This window comes from Gossypium raimondii, chromosome 9 (genome assembly GCF_025698545.1).
Source record: "Gossypium raimondii isolate GPD5lz chromosome 9, ASM2569854v1, whole genome shotgun sequence".
In the NCBI taxonomy this organism is placed as follows: domain Eukaryota; kingdom Viridiplantae; phylum Streptophyta; class Magnoliopsida; order Malvales; family Malvaceae; genus Gossypium; species Gossypium raimondii.
Genome location: NC_068573.1, coordinates 36,532,783 through 36,557,048, shown reverse-complemented (window position 1 = coordinate 36,557,048; position 24,266 = coordinate 36,532,783). Strand labels below are relative to the sequence as shown.

The 24,266-nt window shown below is 34.7% G+C and overlaps 2 protein-coding genes across 10 annotated transcripts; one reads left to right on the top strand and one right to left on the bottom strand.

Annotated features, from left to right (window-relative positions):
- Window positions 1-354: 354 nt before the first annotated feature.
- LOC105799364 (uncharacterized protein At2g37660, chloroplastic) lies at window positions 355-6,970 on the top strand. 2 transcript variants are annotated; one of them, XM_012629890.2, is made up of 9 exons: window positions 356-711; window positions 2,766-2,878; window positions 3,041-3,094; window positions 3,243-3,327; window positions 4,100-4,205; window positions 5,054-5,140; window positions 5,250-5,347; window positions 6,273-6,382; window positions 6,648-6,970. In XM_012629890.2, the coding sequence occupies exons 1-9, from the start codon at window positions 438-440 to the stop codon at window positions 6,708-6,710; spliced, it is 990 nt and encodes a 329-aa protein (XP_012485344.1). In that variant the 5' UTR covers window positions 356-437; the 3' UTR covers window positions 6,711-6,970. The 2 variants fall into 2 exon arrangements, with proteins under 2 accessions (XP_052476970.1, XP_012485344.1); XM_052621010.1 differs by lacking the exons at window positions 6,273-6,382; window positions 6,648-6,970 and adding an exon at window positions 5,882-6,266 and having other exon boundaries at window positions 355-711.
- A 180-nt stretch (window positions 6,971-7,150) lies between these two features.
- LOC105799363 (protein CHROMATIN REMODELING 5) lies at window positions 7,151-23,978 on the bottom strand. Of its 8 annotated transcripts, none has more exons than XM_012629881.2 (30): window positions 22,442-23,978; window positions 22,164-22,243; window positions 20,619-21,056; window positions 19,307-19,531; window positions 19,085-19,168; window positions 18,480-18,539; window positions 18,284-18,387; window positions 18,087-18,138; window positions 16,080-16,143; window positions 15,823-15,916; window positions 15,583-15,670; window positions 15,371-15,505; window positions 14,904-15,095; window positions 14,745-14,812; window positions 14,091-14,184; window positions 13,866-13,990; window positions 13,725-13,788; window positions 13,271-13,483; window positions 11,982-12,224; window positions 11,773-11,883; window positions 11,529-11,615; window positions 11,167-11,346; window positions 10,989-11,069; window positions 10,614-10,859; window positions 9,988-10,143; window positions 9,692-9,869; window positions 9,416-9,600; window positions 8,425-8,778; window positions 8,244-8,337; window positions 7,151-8,080 (listed from the first exon to the last, which is right to left on the bottom strand). In XM_012629881.2, the coding sequence occupies exons 1-30, from the start codon at window positions 23,157-23,159 to the stop codon at window positions 7,623-7,625; spliced, it is 5,271 nt and encodes a 1,756-aa protein (XP_012485335.1). In that variant the 5' UTR covers window positions 23,160-23,978; the 3' UTR covers window positions 7,151-7,622. The 8 variants fall into 8 exon arrangements, with proteins under 8 accessions (XP_012485335.1, XP_052476968.1, XP_052476967.1 ...); XM_052621008.1 differs by having other exon boundaries at window positions 20,619-21,044; XM_052621007.1 differs by having other exon boundaries at window positions 22,176-22,243.
- Between the last annotated feature and the right edge of the window lie 288 nt (window positions 23,979-24,266).

Sequence of the window (24,266 nt, the reverse complement as noted above, 5' to 3'; positions counted from 1 at the left end):
TTATCATTTTGTAGTTGTTGAGGGTTAATTTTATTAGATTATTTAGAATTTAAACTAAAATGACAAATTTTATAAGCATTGGGAGCTAAATTGTTGATTGTTTTTATATTTAGAGTCAAATTGATAAAATGTGTAAATATTAGAAGGCTAAATTTATTATTAGACCAATAAAAAAACTCACATCAGCTTCCCGTCACTCATCTAATGACAACTACTACAGTAACTAAAATTAATTTCGAAAAATTTAATGACTAAATCGAAAAAATTAATAATTGAGTAACTAAAATACAAACCATTCTAAGCTGTTGTAGAATTTTCCAAGTATAATATGGCGGACATTTTATTAAACCAGCGGGAAATATAACCACCACAAACAAACGGCTCCTCTGCTTTTCTTTTCTTTTTCTTCTTTTTTTTTTAATTAAAAAAATATTTTCATGGCTACCAAGCTCTCCTTGACATTCCGATTCCCTGTAGAGAAATCCCCAAAACCAAGAAAATCAAAACCGGCAGTTCCACAGCTAAATTGTTGTAATGGGTATGGATTCTCCAAGAACAACTCAGGCTTTAGAGGACAATTATCGATGAAAGTGAATGCTGTGCAAGATGAAGCAATTCAGTCTTCAAATTCAGAAACTACCCTTCTTTCCCAAACAATTCCTCCTTCTTCCTCTAAGCTTGTTCTTGTCGTAGGCGCCACCGGTGGCGTCGGTGAGCACCTCCTTTTCTTTTTCCCTTTATTTTTTGCATTTGTATAATTCTACTGTATTTGCTTATTTGGAGCTGTTACTTGTAAATGTATTGATTGAACTGTGCATTTTGCCTAGTTTAATGTTTAGAAAGTATCCGTAGTATTTTTTTTTTAATTCCCCTTAAGTTGAACTAACAAGTACTTGGGTGGTTGCTCCTGCTTTTCATTTGTCACATATTTAGACAAGAATTTAGGCTATAATCTTCCAAATATATACAGACTAATTTGAAAACAAAATTGTCAATATTGGTGTCGACTATCTGTCACTCACCTTAAGTACTCTAGTTTTGCTTTCTGCACTTTATTAGTTATTTTTTTCCCTGTTTTACCAATTAGTGAATTTCTTTGTAGTATTTACTTTTTTTTACACTTAATACCAATTCTAACGTACTTCTTCTATATAAGATAACATAATACAGTTATTGATATATTTTTGGGCGATTCTTTTTTCCTGATTTCTGTCATATATAAGAGATAAGTCGAGTTAGTCGATATAGCAGAAAGTTTGAGCTCAATTCAACTGCAAAACATGATAGAAGCTCAAGCTTGATTTAGTTTTGATTGGCATACATGAGTTTCAGATGTTCTGAAAATTACTTTTGCATAGCTCTGGTTAAGTAGGCTAATTACTGTTTCAAACATATCATACGTTTTGTTTGAAATATATTACTATATAAATGTTCTAAAATTAAAAATTTAATCAAAATCTTAAAGGCCATTTAATTTGAGTACTAAGACTGAAACTTGTCTTGACTGCATGTTTGAGTACTAAAAGGCTCTTTTTAAAAGGTTGAGGGTAAAATTTAGCTCAAAAAAGAATAAGGGCCAAAATGACAAAAGGTGTAAACATTTAGGGCTAAATTTGACATTATGCTTTTCTTTATTACCATATTTTATGTTACCATACAAGGAATGACATGAGGAGATGCGTGTATTTCCATACATAATCAGATATGTTATCATATTTCCATATTTCATGATATCATTCCTTGTACCGTATTTCATGTTACCATATTTCCGTATACTTGTTATTCATAATATCAACAAAGTTTTCCATATTTCATGTTACCATGTTTCTAATTGGTATCATTGCACCGTATTCAACAAAAGAACTTTAATCCCTTCTATACGCCAATGTATAACACAAATTGATATTGTTCCACATTCCATAATCAATTAAGCATATCCCAAATAGCTTTTCTTTTTCTGGTAAACATGCATAAATTTAAATCATTTCACCGGTGCACATTGACTGATAACAGGTTTAAAACTCTTGTTTCAGTTACATTATAGATGTATTGGTTATCCCACGATCCATAATCTATAATAATGTCATATAGCTTCTTCTTCTTTTTTCCCTTTTATATAAAAATTAGTTCAACATACTTCTCATACAATGATATCAATGTGGTATCAGTTGTTTTTAACTTATCCCTGTTTAATTATGCTGTAAGTAATCACGCTTTTAGAAGTTGAGTTAATTGTGAGCTTTAGGTAAATGTTAAAGTAGCAACAGCAAGTTCCATTTTGTGACATAGTTCAAACTCACAAAGGGTACGGTGCAGATGCGAGATCTACACTGCTCGTTACTGATGAAGCAGGGATCCAATAACTTCCTCAACAATGCCAAAGCACATACAATACATTCTTACATGTGAATCTTGTCTTAGATGCTATAGTATCAGATAACCTAAGAGTCTTGAGTTAATCATTCTGTTGAAGAAATTTGGAGATGCAGAAGGTCTCCCTCTTTGAGTAAAACATATAGTCTCATCTAGGTCATTTACAAATTCTACTTAACAGTGACTTGAAGTATTTTATTGGTCTTGTATCTAAGCGGAACCAAAGAGAAAAAGGTAAACATGAAAACAAACATACGTAACCATGTACGGATTAATTCTTCTTCGGCTTAGTGCACTCACGAGCAAAGTGACTGAATGGTTAAATTTTACTTGTGGTCGGTGTCAAACTTTACATGTTTTTCATAATATCAACAATTTGCTCTTCTTTTCAGGACAGTTGGTAGTGGCATCTTTGCTAAATCGGAACATCAAATCACGCCTACTATTAAGAGATCCTGAGAAAGCAATTTCTCTGTTTGGTAACCAAGATGAAGAGAAGCTACAGGTGGAATTTCATCTGATGCATGAATCAACCATGCCCATTGATTATGTTTCTTAAAATATCCTTGATTTTATGTAGTAAACAGCATTCTCTCTTTTAAAATTCTTCTCTCTTTATTCAGGATATTAAATTTATTCTAAAAAAATATTTTTGAAAATTTGATAGGTTGTTAAAGGGGACACTCGAAACCCAGCAGATCTATATCCATCTATATTTGAGGTTTGTGCTTCTTATTTATCTGACCTTAAACTTTTCCTTTTATTTTCTAGATAAATGACCGTTCTTGGGTTGCATTAGTACCTCTAACAGTTCAGAATTAATCTTTCACATGTGATCTTTGTATTAATCTTTCACATTTTTTGTACAGGGGGTTACACATGTGATTTGTTGCACTGGAACAACTGCATTTCCTTCCAAGAGATGGGATGGAGATAATACGCCTGAAAGAGTAGGTCAGAAACTGCTTGAATATACAAAAGAAAATTAATGCATACTGTTATCAACATCTACTTTGGCATTTTCCATGGAATATTGCATGCTTTGTAATGATAAATACATACTACTTAGCATTAACTTGTTCATTCTCTTTACTTGGAATTGTTGATGAACAAGCTTTGGTCTTTTCAATATTGATATCTATGACTTTAGTGCATCTATAATGTCATGTGCGTTTACGTGCACATGGATAAGGATGGAGCTAACGGGGTCTAGGGAGCCCATGACCACTCCTAGCCTTTCCAAACTTATGTCCTAACTTTTCCTAAGTTTTTTCATCAAATTTTTTAGTCTGGCCTCATAGGTTAATACTTTTGCCAATTTACTTAATTATTAATATATTTGAATTTATTAAATGTAAAAGTTTAGAATCCAACTCTCTTTTTATTAAGGAGGCATGTATTAGTTATGGTGTACAAGAAGAAATGTACTTTTCATTTGGCACTAACCTTTTAAGTTACTTTATGTAAAAAAATTGTGCATGATGATTTCTTTATTTTGCAAATTACTAGAAAAATAAATATATTATGCGATGATTTTGTGCAAATAAATTTTAAACTGTTTTTTTAATCTTAAAGTCATTGAAATTATCAGATATTGCTCTATCAATAACGTAAAAAGTTTTCCTCCAAGCTTCTAATCATGTCTCTGTCTCTCCACATGAACTGATGCATAAATGTACACGTGCACAGAGACACAGATTTTGACTATTTTGTATTATTTTTGAAGATTGGGAGGGTGTAAGGAATCTTGTATCTGCATTGCCTTCATCATTGAAGAGAGTAGTTCTTGTTTCATCAGTTGGTGTAACCAAGTTCAATGAACTACCATGGAGGTAAGAAGAATAAGTATTTGGAAAATTTTTTGGATAGTCAATTATGGAGTTTGTGATGACTTGCCTCTGTCTCTCTGCTAGTGTTATGACTTCTACTGACTGCCTGGACATTTCTTCTTTCCATCTGTATTATAAGAAATGGACTTCTAATTCAGTGAAACAGAGAGATATCATGTCGGATTCCATGCTGAAAAAATTGTGAAATATCATCTCTTAGTTCAATCATGTTATTTAAGGCCTCTATATTGGAAAATTGAACTTGCAGCCTCATCAACTAGGGATCAATACCAAGTTCTACCACATCATTGAGTATGCTTTCTTTCGTAGATAATTTGCACTCTTGTCTTGTAAATTCTGAACTTTTGTTGCAACCAATTTGAACACGGACTCGGAGCATGTTATGCTCAGTGAGCCAGAAAGTACAGTTCATAGATATAACTAATTTTCTGCCCATTCATCAAAACCTGACGCACATAGTTAGCAATCGGTATCATACTGCTATTGAGTCTTGATTAGCAATCAAATGATCAAACAGTGAATGCCATTACATGTTTTTTGTTCACTAATGGTCTGTTTTCTTTTGGCTTTAAACTTCAATTCCATTATTATTTCTACTGTATGAATGATTTTTGTGAAAGAGCTTCATGCCTTCCCCTCCCCTCGCCATCCCCATGCAAGAAAAAGGGAGAGAAAAAGAAAAAGGAATGCAGGAGTAATATATAATAATCACAATTATGATATGATTCTTGCTGTGCAGCTATTAATACTGGTTTTTGCTACAAAATATCTGAGGGATGTTGGTTTGCAGCTACTTCTAATCAACTTTATGTTTACATTAATTTTTGCAGCATTATGAACCTTTTTGGGGTTCTAAAATATAAAAAGAAAGGGGAAGATTTTCTTTGTGAGTCTGGCCTTCCATTTACCATTATCAGGTACGTGCGTAATCATAATGTTTTCTGTTGTTAGCATGAAATGGTGCGTCTGTATGCTTTTGGCTGACGTACTTCAATGTTTCTCCAAACAATACCCTTTTGTGTACAGAGCTGGTAGATTGACAGATGGACCTTACACATCATATGATCTTAACACTTTGCTTAAAGCCACTGCTGGACAACGCCGTGCAGTTGTCATTGGTCAAGGTATGTTGAATCAGGTTTTCCAGTGGCGCAAATAGTAAAACTGTTATGTATTAAGTTGTCAAACGTATTTCAACAGCAATTATAGACAATAAAAAGTTCTGATTGATTAAGGTATGTTGAAATTGAGTTTCCACTAGGTTAGATTGTAAAAATGCCTTGCAGCCACCCTTAAAGAGGTGGTATACAAAAAGTCGAAGTCCAAATCCCAGCATTGGCAACCCCTTCTCATATTCTATAGCGTGCAGCCTCCTTTGTAGCAAAAAGGGGAAAAACTGTAAATATCTATTACAGTTTGGACCAAAAATTAGATTGGTTTCTCAGCATTATTTCCTTAGATCCAGTTTTTGTTAAAACAAATATTATTACTCTTTAACCTTTTGATTTTCAGAGAAATTATTATTTCAGGCCCTAATGTACTTTTTCTAGCTTCAAGGTTGAGTAGTCCTTTTAGCATGTTATGAAATCCTCTATGAATTAGCAATCTAGAGTTTGAGTTTTGGCTTTCCATTTATGATAAATTAATCTCAACTGCAGGTATATAGTAGCTTGGCTTTACTCTATGGTTTCAAGGCAATGAACTTGCATTCACAGTGTCACACATTCCCATTGTGTGTGTCTATTTTAGATGTTCCTCCTACCAAGTTGGTGATTGCTTGAAAAGATGATATATTTTTTCATTTTGTTTTTTTATGCACCATTAGCAATGATTAAGTAAATTTAATCTCAACTGCTGTTTTTATGCACCATTGAAAAGATGATAGATTTGATAGTAACTGCCAACAACATAAATTTGACAAGTGAAATTGCTACCGGCTCTTCTAGTCATAAAGACATTTTAAGTCATGCCAAAGCTTTGGAGACAGATTCATATACATATGATTAAGCTGTCTATATGATTCACTTTTGGGGGGGGAAAATGACACAGGAGATAATCTGGTGGGAGAAGTAAGCAGACTTGTGGTTGCTGAAGCTTGCATACAAGCAATGGACATAGAATTTACTGAAGGCAAAATTTACGAAATCAACTCAGTTGAGGTAAGTACTGCAATTTGTTATAGCAGGTGTAGGATTCCATACATGCAATCATTTACATTTTAGGTTTTTTTCTAAAACCGAAACATGGTGCGATTTGAATCTGTAATCTAATTGTGATTATCGAAAGATGAGAAATGAGTAGAGTTATGTGAATTCCTTGTTTGAGGGTACTGACATCATTTTAGAATCTCACTAGAAGTTATTGAGCATATTTTTGGTTGATAAGTTGGTTTGCCAAAATGAAGATATTGAATTTACGTGGCAGGGGGAAGGTCCGGGAACCGATCCAGAAAAGTGGGAGGAGTTATTTAAAACAGCACGAGCGTAGTCCACAAGATTCATCACCATCAAAGAAAGACATGTTGTAAGAGTGAAGCACTAATATAAATATGATTGCTTTATTCACTGTATTGGTTTCTAATGTTTGATATAGGACGAGAACTCAAGGAACTTGAATCGGTCTCTAATGTTGGTGGTATGGTTAAATCTCATATGGGACTCCAGAATTAAAATCCCAACTTCTTACCACTTCTTTTGTACCAATCAAAATCTGCAATAAGACATTTTGTGTGGAGAGAGCTTCTCACAGTGCTTTGGGTTGTGTTGGCAATCACAAGTTTCTGTTTCGATTCTCAAACGAGTGCATTAGAGGGAATAAGGGATAAAGCAAGCAAATTCATACCATAACATGCTCTATTGTAAAGCAAGTACAAATTTCCTGAAACCACTATTATAAAGCAAAAAAAACGCCACCCCTGCCTCTCAACGTAAAACAAAAAAGCAAGCAAATTCATACCCATTATTATTGCCAACAAAATTTGAATGTCGCCAAATAAAAATATTCAAAAATGATAATGTACACTTTTTTCCTTGCATATTCATTTCAATTTTTTTTCTCCTGCCACTTTTGCGCTATACAAGTAAAAAAATTACTGGATTCACTACCAAAAAGAAACTGTAAAAAGAATAAATTGTGGAAAGGCCGCTCCGGCATGCCCTGCACATGTTAGTAAAACCTTTTTTAGCTCAGCTGACTTTTTACATGGATTCAACTCCCGCCTGGTGGATACACCTCCTTAAATCCACCCATAAACACTCAACTTTAAATACCAACTTTTATTTCCATGCCCAAAAAAGAATCCCACCCAATATTCAAAGGCTCAAGTATCATCCAGCACAGCACAAAAAGCTTACTGTAGTTGATGCCCCATGGAAAGCATTGCCATTGTGCAAATCCAGTTTAATGCATCCGATACGGTCTCTCATTATTAACAAGACATTTATCTGATGGTCCTGCCCCAAGAATCCCCAAGGAGTTTGGATCTACCAATTGGATACCATTGTTCGTAGGTCTTTGAGCCGAGGGCTGGAGTTGGGGATGGATATCCCCTTTTGCTCTCCGCCGTCGTTTCCAAGCTTCAAACTTTGCAGCATCAATGCCTTTGTGTATTGGTTGTGATGTTTGATATGCCACTGCATTCTTGTACCCTCTTTGCTTCTCAACAGAATGTGAGAAAGGGGGGTAGTTAGGGTCACCGTCTCTATCAACATGACCAGGTATAGCACCATTGATACGGGAGGGTCCATCCCCTCCCTCTTCTTCCCGCTCCTGCTTAAGTTTGGAATAAATCTGATGCAGCCTCTCACCAGAAAGATTCGAGAATGTAGAGACATAGTTCCATAAGCGCATAGTCATCCCTGCAACGTGAATTGAAATCAAAATAAATGGACTTATCAGACATCTAGAATCTTTAAATGTTTAAAATCGTGAATGCGCATATGAGAGATCCAATGCATATGCAAAAACGTGATAAAACTAATAAACAGAAAACACAATTAAACAGCAAGAAGAACCACATACTATCTTGTCTATAGAGCTCATCTTCATGTTCCAAGACAATTTCATCTATCTTCCTTCCAAGAAGCTGCAGATAATTCCGAATTTTTGAAAGCACCTGGAAGGAAGTAGAACTTTTCAATGCAACTTCAGTTCACAAAACCAATAACAAATACCAAAGAAATCTAAAACAAGATTGGCAAACCTTATCCTTGGGAAGATCAGCACTGGTAGTCTGCAATCTTTGGAGACGGCGAAGGGTTTTTATTTCATCAATCATAACATCTTCACACCACTCCATCCACTTCACTTCTTTAAAGTGCTCATATACCCCCTCATTGTCAGACATTTCGCCCTCTTCTTTAACTAGTTCAACTTTCTGAGGCCTCTTATGCCTGTCCCTACTCATTTTAAAACTGACTTTAGGAGAACCCGGTTTCCCCTTCGTATCTCTTCCACGAGATATTGATACCTTAAGAGTATTCTGCTTTTCTTTCTTTGAAGCCTTTCGACCAGCTTTGGTACTAGCAGTCTTACCACCACCAATTGCAGCAACTTCCTGTGGAGAAAGTACCAGGCAATTTAAATTGGACAATTAGCACAAAAAGAAGCTTAAAGCTTAGGATAACAGCATGCAAGAAACACTGATGTATGTGCATTAAACAATCAGAGAAATATCAACCACACAATAGAAAATTTGTAAGCTTCCACTAATTTGGTTCACTGGTAATAAAAACCCATTTTGTTCCAAATCTTTGTTTTTCTTGAAGTACCCATTTCTGATGCATCACCGGACATGGATAAGGGGATATAAGCCCCTCCAATGATCCTTAAAATACATGGAAAAGCTTTTAAAAAACAGACCATACTCATATCAAACACATACTTGTATCCAACACTGAATTCAAGTAACACAGATAACCAATTATGACTTATGAGGTCAAAGAAAAAAGCAGCTTGGTTATTCTCTACCAAAAACAAAATATTTGCATACAAGTAAATATAGCAAGAAATTTTCAAAAGAAGGAATCTGTAGCAAACACAACAGAAAATACATATACATATAAATGTGTGTGTGAGCGTGTGTAAAGTACATATATTAAGAAAATAAATGAATTCATTTTTCAATACAGTAAGAACTACTCTAGCCAAAGCAGTAAGAATTACACTCCCTTATATTGAAATTGGAAGAGTACCATTTCCAAAAGTGCATTAGCACGTTCCTTCAAATTTGGGGCTCGTGGCAGAAAGGTTTCATGGTGTTGAAGTTCAGCAGGAGCAATCTTCTTCGTGAGGCCAAGCCTTTCATCTAATCTTATCCTTTCCCAATTTCCAAATCCATGGTAGTGTATTCCCAGAAGCAATCTTGCATCATCAACTGCTGGCAATAACAGAAGGTATGATAAGTCCACAGCAATTTTCATTTAATTAAATTCACAGAACAGAGAAAAGCATAAATGGGATATACATACTCTGATTCCATCCGCACCCCTTGGACCAATTAGAGGGTTTAAGGTACATCAACACACGGAACTGTCTTATAGGATCTTCATACCGACTTATTCGCTTTGCTAACAACTGAAGTTCTTGGACACGATTGAACAGATCATTCGCCTTAACAGGGACGCCAAAGAAGTCCAATAATGGTCCCTGAATGTAATTACCACACAAAAGAACAGAATAACAGAAGGCCCTACAATTTAACTGGATGATGCACGCCAATGAAGAATTAAAAAACAAAATACCATTTGTAACTGATAGAACAAACCTTAGGTTCTGCATTTCCTACTTCAACTGCTTCTCTACATCCTTCAACCAAAGCTTGGAAAAGCTCAATCTGTGCATCAATTGGAGCTGCTGCAACAGCACCACCAACTTCCTCTGCTATCAAAGTGATTTGGTTCTCATTCCCAAATTTCATAACCTGATTTTTGGAGCAAAAGGAAATTTCAAAAACAAAAACGCATAAAATCAGTCAGCAGAACCTACAATAATTGAAGAGGCAAATGCAACAAATTAGAGAAGACATGCAGAAGGATAGAACATGACATTTCTAATCAGGAGGAACGGGCTGATGGAGTAAGAATGTGTACTTATGTTACTCCAACTCTCCATCTTGCTAGAAATACTCGTGTATGATGGATATCCAGACATGGGTATGGAGATATGATCTACTGAGGACTCTCCAAATATATGAAAGTCTAGGAAAAATTGAACATATCCACGTTGGATGTAGATATTTGGTAAAAGAGTTGAACCAAAAAAGGAAAACGTGTCTCCAGATAGTGGATAGCAGCAATATCAGTAATATGTTGCAAGATTGCATAGGAAATACGATGAATAGAGAAATATGTTTTATATGCCAGACAAATTCCAGAAGACCAAGAAACCTACTGCTCGAGAAAAGCGCAGAGCATCTCTTTTAGGCAGGTTCCCATAAGACCAGCCTCTCACTTGAGCAGTTGCTCCCTCAATCATTGGTGCCAAGGGAGAGGAGTATTCTGCTTTACGGTGCTTTTGTACTCTCTCCTGAAGCTCCAGAGAATCAGAGCCCTTCTTCTTTCTTTTGTTACTTCTCTCAGGTTGACTTGTCTCAGCATAACTCTTGGTATTCCTTGCAGCACGAGGAGCCAGAGCATCCTAATGCAAAAAAATAATAAATGGATCCAACTAAATGTCAGAAACAAACATAAAAGTTAAAAATGTACAAGTAGGCATTCAAGAAACTTTTCATAGAATAAGATTGATAAAAGAATATCAGGATAATACCTCGGCTTGTGCAATAGCATCTGGTTTTATCCAACGACTCCAGAAAGTACCATCATCTTCAGCATTACAGAAATTAGCAACCTGAGCTTGATGGAAGAAATAGAAACCAGTTACACAAGAAAGAACCTATACACCTATTACAAAAAAAGTCCACTGTAAAAAAGCATAAGTTGCTTGCCTTAAAAGCACTCAACAATTCATTCCCTTCCTCCTCACCCACTTTCTCCTCAACCTTCTCTGCCCTTTCAAGAATTTCATCTATATCCATACCTAACAGCCTTTTTTTGCTTTCTTCATCATTTCTGTCCTCCTTGAACAACTCTTCAGCCCCAAATCTCAAAATTGCTGATAGCTCATTCTGAAATGGTAAAAGAGATTTGAATTGCGTTAAAGATCAAAAAGTATTAAAAACTTGAATAGCAAGAGCATATATTAAGGAAAGAAGAGGCCAATCATGTTGGTGAATTCCAACAATCAAAATCCAGATATAAAACATATAAGCCTTCATACTTGAATAATTACTTCAAGACAAGTCCTTACCTTGTCAAAATGACTCCCTTTCTTTGTTTCTTTTCTCTCCAATCTACCCTCGGCATTTAATTTTTGGATCACCAAATGGTCAAGCACCTGTAGAAAGCACCAAGCAAGAAAACACATTAAATTACTCACTTTAAATGCCTAACAAGAAAATTAAGTTAGGCTCTCTTCACTAACACATGATGAATACTTATATGTGGAAATTTCCAATTCTATGAACAAATTCAATCAGGTTAAGGTGAATGACCATCTTCTTTTTAGCTCGCTCCAGGATGTCTTCCTCAACACTTTTGCTAGTCACAAATCTGTAAATGTTGACAACTTCACGTTGCCCAATTCTATGAGCTCTACTCATTGCCTGAAGCAAAATAAAACGGTAAGCATAAACAAGGCTACTAAATTTTCACCATAAGATAGAAAATTATGCTTGGGAAAACAGAATATCAAGTTTGAGACCTGCAAGTCATTTTGGGGATTCCAGTCAGAATCAAATATTATAACAGTGTCCGCAGTTGCAAGATTTATACCAAGGCCACCAGCCCGAGTAGAAAGAAGGAAGCAGAAATCATCACTTCCAGGTGCATTGAAATGATCCATAGCTTGCTGTCGTAACTCTGCCTTTGTACTACCATCAAGCCTCTGAAATTGGAATCCTCTGAGCAACAAGTACTCGGCTAGTATATCCAGCATTCTAACCATCTGGCAATTTTTACCATTTTGCAGAACATGACAAGTACAACACAAGATTGCAAAACTTAATCAGACTTACCGTCAGACTAAAAACATAAAGGCCAGCTAGCACAGTCTTATAATATCCAGAGGACAACTTTAAACACCCATCCATCATGGGATTAGAAATATAGAATTAGAAGAGAGAAAAAAAATGATAATAAAGTAAACTATAATAAAACATACAGATACAATACTTCCTCTATTCAGCTTTCTCTGTTTCCCTCAAGAACTCAGACTAGATAATTTCCAGAAACCTAATGACTCATCTACCTATATTAACAAATACAATAACACCAATTCTTAACACACACACACATTGTGCAAGTGTATGGATGCACATATGTATACTAGCACATACACAAATTACAGTACCCAGGAAAGTGAAGGGATGAAGGAAGAGTGGTTCAGTTTCAAATAATTGAGATTAATAAAGAAGATATTAGGAGATACTCGTAAAGCCAAGCCACCATTTTCTGCAATAGAGAGTATCTGGAGGGGAGTTATTACCTATTTACCTCATTAAAAGCTTTTGCTTTAGAACAACAATTTAATGTCAGCTTTGGTTTCTTCTTATAACTCATAAAGGATGCAAATACAAAATATACCAAATTATCATCTCCTTTCCTTTCCAATACTCAACCAAACAAGTTGTGCCACATTAACCTTCTTTCTCTGCCCTTCCAGTATATTCAGGAAGCCAAACAAGGCAAACCATACCCTCTCATTCTCCCTCTTCAACCCCACCTTGATTTTCCTTTCCCTCTAAGTTCCCAAAAATAGCATAAAAGAGTAAAAGACTACTAAACAAGTGGCCAACAAGTATGAAAAAGTAAGACCTGACAATATTGGATGCAACACAAACAACACTAAGTACAGGAAAATGTTAAAATCTAATAACACGGATTCTTAACATATCAAAATATATATAATACCTTAAACATGTTTATGACACTAGAAAATAACATGGACATGAACACAACATGGATACACAAATTGCCAAGTCCAATACAAACCTGGGAAAAGACTAGAACTCTATGCTTTGTTTCATGCAACCTGGTAAGCAACTTGTCAAGTATGACTAGCTTCCCACTGCTTAATATAATTCTTTCCAATTTACTAATATCATTCATGCTAATGTCCCCGCCATAACCATGATCAGCACTTTCAAACAGAAAGGGATGATTGCAGCATTTCTTCAATTCAACCACTATATTTAAAAGTGAGACCTGCAATTTAAGAGAAAAGTCCTACATCAATTTTCTACGATTGGTAGCACTGCTTGAGAATAACAGAAAGAGAAGAAAAAATTTATAAACAATTACAAAAATACTCACCTTCGCTATATACTGCATGCTTTTATTGGTAGTAAAATCAAATGACAACCAAACATCGGAAGAAAGAAGACAAAAACAACAAAAAGCTGCACAAGTAAAGTTTTCAAGCAGCGAAATGATACATGATACCAACCTGATTGCCACGAACACCCTTGTTTAAGTCATGGAAGTTGCGTTCCAAAATCCACCTATAGTACCTGCATAAATATGAATAGTTTCATGTGTTGATGCAATAGAAAGATGCATAACTTCGCAAGCAGTTTACAGTTCTTACTGTTTCTGAAGCGGGGACATCTCAACCCTAAGGATACGCTCAATTTTTGGAGGCAAAGATTTCTCCACATCCTTGATAACTCTTCGAAGAATGTGAGGCCTCAATTCCATGTGAAGATTAGCAAGCTACATGCAAATTAAATACAGATTTTGGTTTTAGATCAAGTAAAATATAACATAACCTAGGAAAAATGACAAAAGGATGCAATAACTTCTAATGGCATACCTCATTTTCATTAAATGTGCTAAGGTTCTTGTAATTTTGAACAAAATCATCCTTACTTTCAAACTTGTGAGGATCAAGGAAATGAAGCAGAGCCCTATCAAAAGAAGATTCAGGGATGAAAATAATGGAAAATACTATCTGAAGAAGCATACAAGACTATTCATCAGCCATTTGAAAAGGATTTGCAAGTCTGTTCCCCATGCTAGATTCCAAGTTTGAAATGAATAGAATTATTGGTTTGCCAATAAAAAAGGTTGGTATCATTTTATTACTAAAAATTTAAATAAATAAAAACAACTATTATTCAGCTATCCAGTAACATTTCACAAGAGAGACAAAAAGAACAAAGATAATCATGCGGTCAACCAGAAATAGTGAGGAAAGATGAGTTTAAAAAGTTATAAAGTACAAATATTAACAAGATTAAAGTTAGGCAAAATAATTTTATCCTCAAGAGGCTATGGTTATAAAACAACAATTAAAAGCAGGCACAGAAACTCCCATTGTCTAAATGCAACATATAAAGTTGATATCAGAAGAAATTTCAGCTTTGATAGATTCTCTTCTTTTATATGCATATAAAAAACAAGTATCAAAATCTACATCTAAAATTGGCAAAATCTCATAGTAGTACAAAGCAAAAGAAAATAATACCATAGCTCCTCAACGCTGTTCTGTAATGGAGTTCCAGTAATTAGCAACTTGTTCTTAGTACTAAATTCCTGAGAAAACAGAAAGGCACCATTCAATATTAATCATATTAACATAACCAATATAATTATTTACGGCAGGAAGGGATCAAATATCGCATACTGAAAGTGTTGTGTATAACTGTGCCTCACTATTCTTCAACCTATGAGCTTCATCAACCATCAAATAGTTCCACTTTATCTTAGACAGCACTGCCTTATCCTTCAGAACTACCTCGAACGTAGTTAGCAGGGTATTAAATTTTATAGGTCTGCCAATTTTCTTGTCATTGTAAAATTCATATTGCTGACAAACCTGCCAGCAAAAGAAAATAAAAATGTAAAAAGAATAAAATTGGAGTGAGGAAGGGTTCAAAATATTTTAACTACCACCCACCTTAGTTAAGATACAAAGCAACCAGTACCAGACGTTCTAATAGAAAATTATAACTTCATAGGCAGATAAAAATCAACAAAAAGGGTATATTTGGGTGGAGACAGAACAGTGACATATAAAAACATATTAAACCCACTCCAATTGTCAGATATATTGAATAAAACGAGCAAACATACAAGAAAAACAGGACTCACCTCTCGGCTTGCACGAGTACCAACGTATACAATAACATTCATATCTGGAAGCCACTTCTTGAATTCTTTAGACCAGTTTGATAAGGTTGATAATGGAACAACCACAAGAAATGGTCCAGGGATTTGTTGAGCATTCTAAAAAATAAAAATATCAACGGAAAGCCATACAATTCAGAATAATAACCCAGCTGTTCTTAGAAGACCAGGTTTACCTGTAAGAAACCAAGCATAGATACTGACTGGACAGTTTTACCAAGACCCATTTCATCAGCTAAGATGACATTAGTATCATTTCTCCAACTGTTATGTGAACATGAAGAACATTCATTAATTATATATCAGATGCTCAGGGATTCAGAATTCAGATAATCATTTCCCGTAAAAAAAAAAATGCCTAACCTAAATCAAAAAAAAAAAATGCCTAACCTAAATCAGTAGAAACACGTATATACCTGTTGACAAGAAAATTCAAACCCTCAAGCTGATAATCACGAAGCTTTCCTCCCCTTAACCACTCTGGTTGTTCATCAAGTTTCCGCAAACTTGCTAAAGATGAAAAATGCACCCAAATTAAATGAGCCATTTACATGATGAACTGTAAAAGTATAATAAAAAAAAGGGGAAGAAACTAAGACTGAGTTCTAGAGGGAACATAGAGGGGCAGTGGCTGTAGGACAACCTTTAATAAACACAAATTAGCAGTACATACCTTTGCCTTTCTTACGCTGGTGATCTACAATTTTTCCCAGCACAGCCATTGCAGCATCACGAGCCTGTTTACAGAATGACAAGTAGTTGAATTTGTATGAACATAGAGAATATTTTACACATTCAAAGAATAATTAAAACAAAAAAAAAAGTAACAGGAAGCCCTGGCGAGTGCTGACCAAATTTAACAACAGATAATGGATTAGAATATACATTATAAATTTCAACTTGTCATGTACAATTTCAGTTTCAAACATCATGGCCTATACATGGCTTATACATGTTGCCAAAAATCATTTTACCAGAACCTCCAGCTTGTAATATCATAAGATACACTACAAATGCTTAATTCCTCATTTTCCTTCTAATTCAGCGCCAATTATTCTCCTAGAAAACCTAACAAGCTCTAATATACTGAAAATAAAGATTTCAAAATGGTGAAGACTGTAATCATCAAAAAGCGAAAAGTCATTGGCATTATCTTAAGATATTTAGGTTGTGTTTGTTTCATTGAAAACAACTTCCGAAAAATGATTTCTGAAAAATATATTGAATTTTTGGAAAAGATGATATTTTCTGGTGTTTGAATGATTCTCTATAAAATATTTTCCGTAGTTTGGCAAGTTTTCCTAAAATCATTTTCTAAAAGTTGTTCTTTGTGAAACAAAGATGGCATAAATATATTTGTTGCAAAATATTATAGCACAATTTCCTTTTGACAATCGAAATTTATTCTATAATAAGATAATATTTTGTGATAATCAATGTCATATATAAACTTAATAATAAATAATGCTTAATTAAAACTTAATTTAAATTACATATATGAGAGTACATATTGACACATTAGAGTTGTAAGAGACAAATCAAGCTAAGCATTACTTAAACAAATATGTATATTTATATAATTCAAATATTCATATTTTATACTAAGTTAAAATATTTCATAAGTCCTTATACTCTTCGTAAACTTAAAATTTAGTCCATGTACTTTTATTTTTGGAAATTTAATCCTACTTTTAGATATCAAAATTCAGGTTTAATTATTAACACTATAAAAATATTTTGTTAAATTCAAGTTCATTACAACGTCATTTTTAGTTACATGACTACTGAAGTGGATAGTTTTTATTTAAAATGTGACATCAACAAAATTGACAAAAAAATTAACAATGCTAACAATTAGACTTGGTTTCCAAATCTAAAAAGTACAGGGACTAAATTCTTAAAAATAGAAGTACAAGGACTAAGTTCCAAATTTGTTAAGAGTACATGGACTTATGGCATATTTTAACCTTTATAACATTTATTATTAATATATTTATAATTGTAATAGATATTTATTATCAATATATTAATATTAAATACTTTTCAACAATATATGAAAATATTATTTAAATATTTTAAAATTAAAATTTAAAAATTATTATTAATATAATAATATTAAACTTGATTTAAGTTAATTTTTATATAAAAATAAAATTACCCATAAAGGAGGTCTTTTCCAGAAAATGACTTGCGCTTTTTAAGAGGGTAAGTCATTTTACAATTAAAAGAGACTATTCTCCGTTGACTTGCAAGTCATTTTTGATTGACCAAGCTGTTTTCCATGAAACAACTGCACCCTTAAATAAGAAATAAGAGTTAAAATTGTAATTTAGTTAATGTACCACCTATTTTCTAATACCGAAGTTAGCTATCATGGACCTCTTTAACTTGTAATGACGAAAGGGACCAATGTACCACCAGCCTGTATTCATTTGCTTTGACCTATGTAAAGATCAAACATAATGCTTAACTGCAATACGTCTAACATGGAAACATGAGGCCATGCCAGCAATTCCACTGCAATAACTGAAAGGCAAGTATAGGTCACAACCATATCACTCTGAATAATGCCTAGGCGGTAGTGTCCAAAAATTGCACAACATTACAAACACTGCCACGGTAGCTGTTACAGAAAATTATAGTAAAAGCACGCGCAAGCACAATTTGCAGGACATGTTACCTTATACTCATCAATAGCATCTTGAGCAAATGTAATATCTATATCCTTTTCCCTGATAAAACAAATATGTAACCACAATCATAAATACCGGAGCTGTGTTAAGCAGGACATGCAGAAAGAATAGATAAAGAGTACAAAGTCTACATGATACAGACACAAATTTCATATGTTATTAAACTATAAGTCTAGATTGTTACCATGTTGCTTCTGCATAAGACAATCCCTGCCACTTGACCAAATACTCTGACATGACATTCCCAGAGGCATCCTTACTGATTCGATCAACAATTACTCTCTCCACCTGAACATGTAAATCAATTACGATTAACTTAAGGAGTACAAGCAAGAAAATCAACCAAAACATTAAAGAAACAAGGAATTAATAAAGCTAACCTGACTATTTTGCTTGATTAGATCCAAGTCCATTTCCTTACTTACATCGTTTACCTCAATCTAATGGGTAATAGAGAATAAAAAGTCAGAAGCAAAAAAATAAGCAACTTCCAAAAGAAGGCTTATCTTACAATCTGTTTAACGCAAGTGTACAATTCTTTTTCACTCCTTCCCACGGCAGGAATAACTTGTTCCACATATTTAAGTGCCCCCCCCAAAAAAAAAAACAATAAAAGCATAAATTACCTTAATGTCAAAGCTCTATGATATACCTTAGTATGTGACCACCATGATTGTGAAAACAAATTAGTCTAGTAAAAAAGAAAAGAGTACTGATAATATCACATACTGCTTATAGCCTGTATTCTAGAGAGCTAAAGATATGCAACAAAAGCATTATACCTTTCAGCATGCTTATTTTCTTTCCATTTACCATAAAATTGAGCCATGTAGTTGGCACAGAGCAAACATACATCGGTTATGAATTTGTTCAAAATAATTTAGGTATATAATATATTCAGAACCCAAAATAAGTAAATTTTCCGAAGTGATTCAAATGATACCCAACTTGGAATGAGAAATTCACAAGTTAAGATGCAATGTACCTCCTCACGTGACAGCGCCTTCCTGTATTTCGCATCGTCCATCACCTTTTTTGTGTAATTTAGAACCTTCTTAAAACCACTAAGCTGGATAATCATGCATGGAAACAAAAAGCACAAGTAATCAGAGGAAGAGAGAGAGAAACCCATGGCACTAGAAACAAGCCTCCACAAATAATACTTCTTAAGGACACATGCATTACTATACACATAATAATAACTCACATTTTGTAGCTCAAAAAACGGTTTCCATTGACAATGAAGATGTGACTGCCCCTTCCATTTAATCAGGAATTCCATCTCAATCCAATCTGGTTCAGAATCAAACAAGTGGCTTAGCAGAACAGGCTCTGTAGATCTATTGTTTCTAATAGCATCATCAGCCATGCCCTTTGGTTGATGCCATAACACCTTTTCAATTGAGTCACCATCTTCCTCTTCAGCTTCATCCTAAACAAGCAATATTAGATTTTCAAATAATAATAATATTACTAAAAGACCATCATAAGTTAGATGTTTCAAGATTGTGGACTTAAATTCACCAAAAGGATGCACATTTATGTAAACCAACCACATTCACTACATGGCAAAAAATTAACAGAGCTTCACAAGGTTGCTTCATTATCTCCCATTCAGGTATCCGAAGTCCATGCGCTTCCCACCCCATTATGCAAGTTCAAGATTTAACACGTAAAACCAAAAGAAAGGGCAAACACACATAAACACAAACAAGAGTGGGACCAGATCAACCTCAATAACAGAATTAGAAAGTCAACACATTTTAAACAAGGAATCTCTGGTAATAGTAAGTTGAACTGAGCTAAAAGGGAAAAGCCAAAAAAAATACTTGGGGAGAGTAGGTGTATCATACTACTTGTTCCAATCTCATCTACTGAAAATATGAATCGCCTAGGATACAAAGGCTATAGAGAATGTTATGATCCTAACCATGCAAGCATTAATCAATAGCAAACAATATCGATTCAGACCAAAAAGAATAGAGACAAAGGATTGCCTGACTATGCAGTCAATATTCCAGTTTATCTGTCAAATACATACAAAAAACAACTTGAATAATTTAGATCTCACAAGTTCATTTACAATCAAATAGTTGCATCAATATGAAAGATCCAACTAATCTACTAAAAAAATAAAGTAGAATATATATGCAACAGAAGATCCAACTAATCTACTAAAAAAATAAAGTAGAATATATATTCAACTAATCTACTAAAAATAATTGCTTATAAATTGGAACTACTAAAAATAGTTGCCATGATCCTTGTCAAGCAACTTTTAATCAAGGAAAAATTGCGAGGTTCATACAACATGGATGCAGAATATATATGCAACAGAATGCTGATTACAGAGTCATTATTACATTTTATCTGCAAAGTCCATAAATACCAACTTGGATAACCTACATCAGAAGTTCCAATTTATAAGCAATCAATTACATCAAATATGAAAGATGTTACATACCTGCTAAAATAGTAAAGTATGTAATAATAACCATAACAACATGAGAAGAATTTACCTTTAGAGTCTTCTTCTTCTTGACTTCCTCAATTTCTTCACTTCCTTCACTCTCAACGTATGATACTTTCCGTACAGACCTACTAGAAGTACGGACCTCACTGTTTCTTCCCATGCTTGTGAACGTATTAGAACGAGCACTACTTATACGGTGATTTCCACCTCTTCTAGCAATGCTCTTGAAATCATGGACGCTTTCACTGTCAGAATCCTCAGCTGAGCATTCATTCTCATCAAATGATGATTTCCCTCTTCTTTGTCGATTGGTATATTTACGTTCTTTAGTGGGTTTGACATTAAGTCCAACTTTAACATGTTGCACTCCTTTAGGTTTTTTTCTATAATAAGAATCCTCTTCATCTGAAATATCTACATCACCATCACTATTGTCTTCTTCCTCAGAATCTTCACCATCCCAGTCTTTGTCCTGTTTAACGAACTAAATTAGCAGGAAGAAGTATCAGGCTGATGTAAGGCATAAGCAACACAACCATCATGGACCAACCTTAATGATCGCCATAGAACATATTTTTAATAAAAGAACAGATATCCTCCAAAAAATCCCCTCCATTATTCCCCCTAGAAACTAGAGTACCAGGAAGTTTGAACCTAATTTTAACAGTCAGAAGTGAAATAATGAATGGAATGCAGAAGCAAGGCAAGGGATTAGAACAAAAAATTATGAAGGAAAAGGCAATTCTAAACAATCTACCAATGTATAAAAGGTTCATGCTCAACTCTGGAGAGAGAGAGAAAAAAAAAAAAAAACTAGTCCTTCAAACATCAGAGTAGATAAATGAGAACCTAAGTAGACATTAACAAGAAGAACAATATCAAAACCATAATTTCCTTTGAAGCCATGCAGTAAGACCATAATTTAAATAATTCATATACATAACCACTGTTCCTGTCCTCATCAAAAAGATAAAATGCAATCTCCTGAAACTACCAGCTTCAGTTGCAGTCCCCTAAATTCAACCTTACTAGAAATGTAAGTGAATCTTTTTTCCCTATATCCTAAAACTCATCAATTGGCTTAGCAGTTGCCCAGAACATAACCACATATACCAACACTCATTCCACTACATTTTTGTAGCCCAAAACCAAAAGCAGGATCATTTGAAATCTACAAGAACAATTCTTACAACAACCACGCGAGAGAGAGAGAGAGAGAGAGAGAGAGAGAGAGAGGGAAGTTCTCTCTTATGAGCATAAACAGCTTTTTCAGGTGACTAGATATAGCTTTCATAAACCGATAATAATTATCTATGCAAATTGCACATTCAACCAAGTCCGACATCCATTAGGGATACCCATATCCAACACCCTATCCCTAGTCCATGTAACATAGACCAACATGCTTCAATTCCTAAGATTAAATGCAGCTTCTTATACATATCCTCCTTTCTTCGTGATTATCTTTTTACTTGAGCCAAAAATGGATAGGATAAGATTTGCCTTCAAAAATTACACAAAAGTTACAGTGTGGAAGTGTCAAAAATAAAAACCATAAATTTAAAATCAAAACAGAAGGCGAGTAGCAAACCAAATCAATGACCTGATTCCCAGCACGACCACTTGCAGCATCATAGTCAGGCTCAAAATCTGCATCATCAGGGTCATCTTCTGCAAATAAGACAGGAAAAACTTGACATCTCAAGACAAGACTAACTAAGAACTGTTGTATAGTTAAAATCATGGGAGAATATATCATTTATCAAGTTCAGTGCACTGGTTTATTCGACCTTCGCGGTGACCCAATGTGAAACATTGTAATAAGAAATAAGGCAGAACATGAAAATAATACGGTAAGATATAATGTACCATCTTCTTCCTCCTCCTCTTCATAATCAACATCATGATTGTTTTCCTCATCATCATAGTTGAAGTTATTTAAAGCTCTTGAACTCCCGGACATAGTGCTACTAAGAGAAGCAGGCTTAGACTTTGGCCTAGTATTTAACCCAACAGAATTGCTAAAGCCTGTATAATGCATGGTATCACTTTGCTCTTCGCCATCCTGTTCATAGTATTCATCAGATAACATCTCATCTGCAGGAACATCAGAATGGCCCCTCTGAGCCTTGCCTTTCTGCGCCTCATCATCTTCCAAATCCAACCTATCATCCCTGTCATCTGATGAATTATATTCCGAAGCTTCCAAATTCCTGTGGTCAGATTTCGAATCCTGCCCAGAGTCCGATCCACCCTGGTGGTCCATAGGCTGACAGTCCTTCCAAAAAGTCGAACCCCATTTTCCAGGAGCTACTCTTCTTCCCGGTGGCTGAAAATTTGAATTTGAAACACCAGCACCGGTAGCAGCAGCCACCTCATTATGGAGCCTAACAGAACCATCTGGCTCCCCGTCACTTTGATAGCGTGCATTAATATCAAATTCTCTTTCGGAATAAGTCCCACTCCCACCCACATCATCATTTCCTACTGAACTTCGAATCCTACCAATGCTTTGTCCCTGGCTTTTCTCTTCCAACACATCGTGTGCGTCTGTGTCATTTGAATAGTTCCGAAAAAATGCCATCATTTCATATGGAAATCCTATGCAAATAACTCTCCTCTTTGACAAATATACAAAGAGATTTGAGGAAATGCAACGCAGCTTCACAAGCTTTGCTGAGAAGCTGAGAAATCAATCAGCCAAAAGTATTGCTCAGACACTTGCCAGGTGAATTTCTGGACAGAACGATCGAAATTCTAAATCAATCCAAACAATCGAGAAGTCTGACCAAGAAGGCCGAAGAAAAACGTGAATTGAACAAAGAAAACAAAACATCCATCAGTCTAAACACGGGAAAAATCCAACACTAGAAACTCCGGTTAACAAACCCTAACATTAAAATTTTAAAGAAAAAGCTCGCAACCCAAAACCCTAAACTCAAAGCGTCGAGGACAAAAAATGAGTAGGAAAAAAAAATCGACCGCCAAAAATAAAAGCCGATTATTGTTCCAAAAAGAGGCTGACCATTAAAAGAAAATAAATGAGAGCTTTTTGAGTAATGAGGAGAAGAAATATTTAGGGTATAAATGGACAGGAGCAGGGGTTAACAATGAATCGTGCATGCCTATTTAAATCGCCCAATAATGAAACACAATAATCCGCTGTCCATTTTTTTTTTTAAACAAAGAGACCGTTTTCACTCCGGTCCCTCCCGGGTTTGAGGGTGGTTCGGGTCGCCGAGTGTAAGGTGAGAGCTCCCGATTCCAAAGGAGGAAGACGAATCGTTTTCTGAACTATCGTCCGATCGGAAAAAGGGAGAGAAATGTTGATTTTCAGAGGGAAAGATAGTGTAGGATTAAAAATACAAAGACTATAGATGCGATAAAAAAGGGGGTTAATTTGGTTTGGAGATTAATGTTTTATGGACAAACACTAGTTTGTTTGTATACCGTGCGGGTGAATTGTACATTATGCTTACTTTCTATATATCATGTATCTATCACCTTCATTTTCACCAAAAGCCCCTAACTATGATAAATCCAAGCTAGTGGTAAAATTTTGATATTTTCGGTGTTTGGATGATTTTACATAAAAAAAAAATTTTGTTATTTTGTAAGTTTTTTAAATAATCTTTTAAAAGTTGTTTTTTACAAAATAAACACGGCATAAAATATATTTGTTACAAAATATTAT